The 372-nt window shown below is 62.1% G+C and overlaps 1 protein-coding gene across 1 annotated transcript in view; it reads left to right on the top strand.

The window, feature by feature from the left end:
• Nucleotides 1-295: 295 nt before the first annotated feature.
• LOC308239465 (cAMP-dependent protein kinase catalytic subunit PRKX-like) overlaps nt 296-372 on the top strand; it is a gene marked incomplete at its 5' end in the record, with an annotated part of 22,434 nt that continues 22,357 nt past the window's right edge. Inside the window, one exon of the mRNA XM_080652269.1 lies at nt 296-300. Within this exon, the coding sequence (XP_080508395.1) occupies nt 296-300 (5 nt within the window). The remainder of the gene's footprint in view (nt 301-372) is intronic.

Genomic DNA, 372 nt, shown 5'->3' with positions numbered 1-372 from the left:
TGCCTATCATTAGCATACGACGCTCTGATTGGTTGAACGGACGCCCGGTCGCGTAGCCTATCAGGCTTTTAGTATACGGGGATTACCGACACAGTGTTACCCACGTAGTTTGGAAACAAACCCAATCCTGTATCCCGTTCCCCACCAGATACGGGAAGCGTGGACCCTGCCCGGGAAACAGCGGTGGTTCCACGCAGCCTCGGAGGGTCGCCTTCCGGACGAGACGGGGACCGTGCCCCGGGGTCCACGCCCGCCTGTACATAAAGGGATTGGACGGCGGCCGACACGCGTGGACATGGCGTGACGTGAAGCCGCTGGACGTCGGCCGCGCACCTGGCCTGACGCGTGGAGGAGTCGTGCGGTTGTAGCGTG

This window comes from Plecotus auritus (assembly GCF_963455305.1).
Source record: "Plecotus auritus genome assembly, chromosome: X".
Classification (NCBI taxonomy): Eukaryota; Metazoa; Chordata; class Mammalia; order Chiroptera; family Vespertilionidae; genus Plecotus; species Plecotus auritus.
The sequence above is the reverse complement of the archived record's forward strand: the minus strand, read 5'-3'. Positions and strand labels throughout refer to the sequence as shown.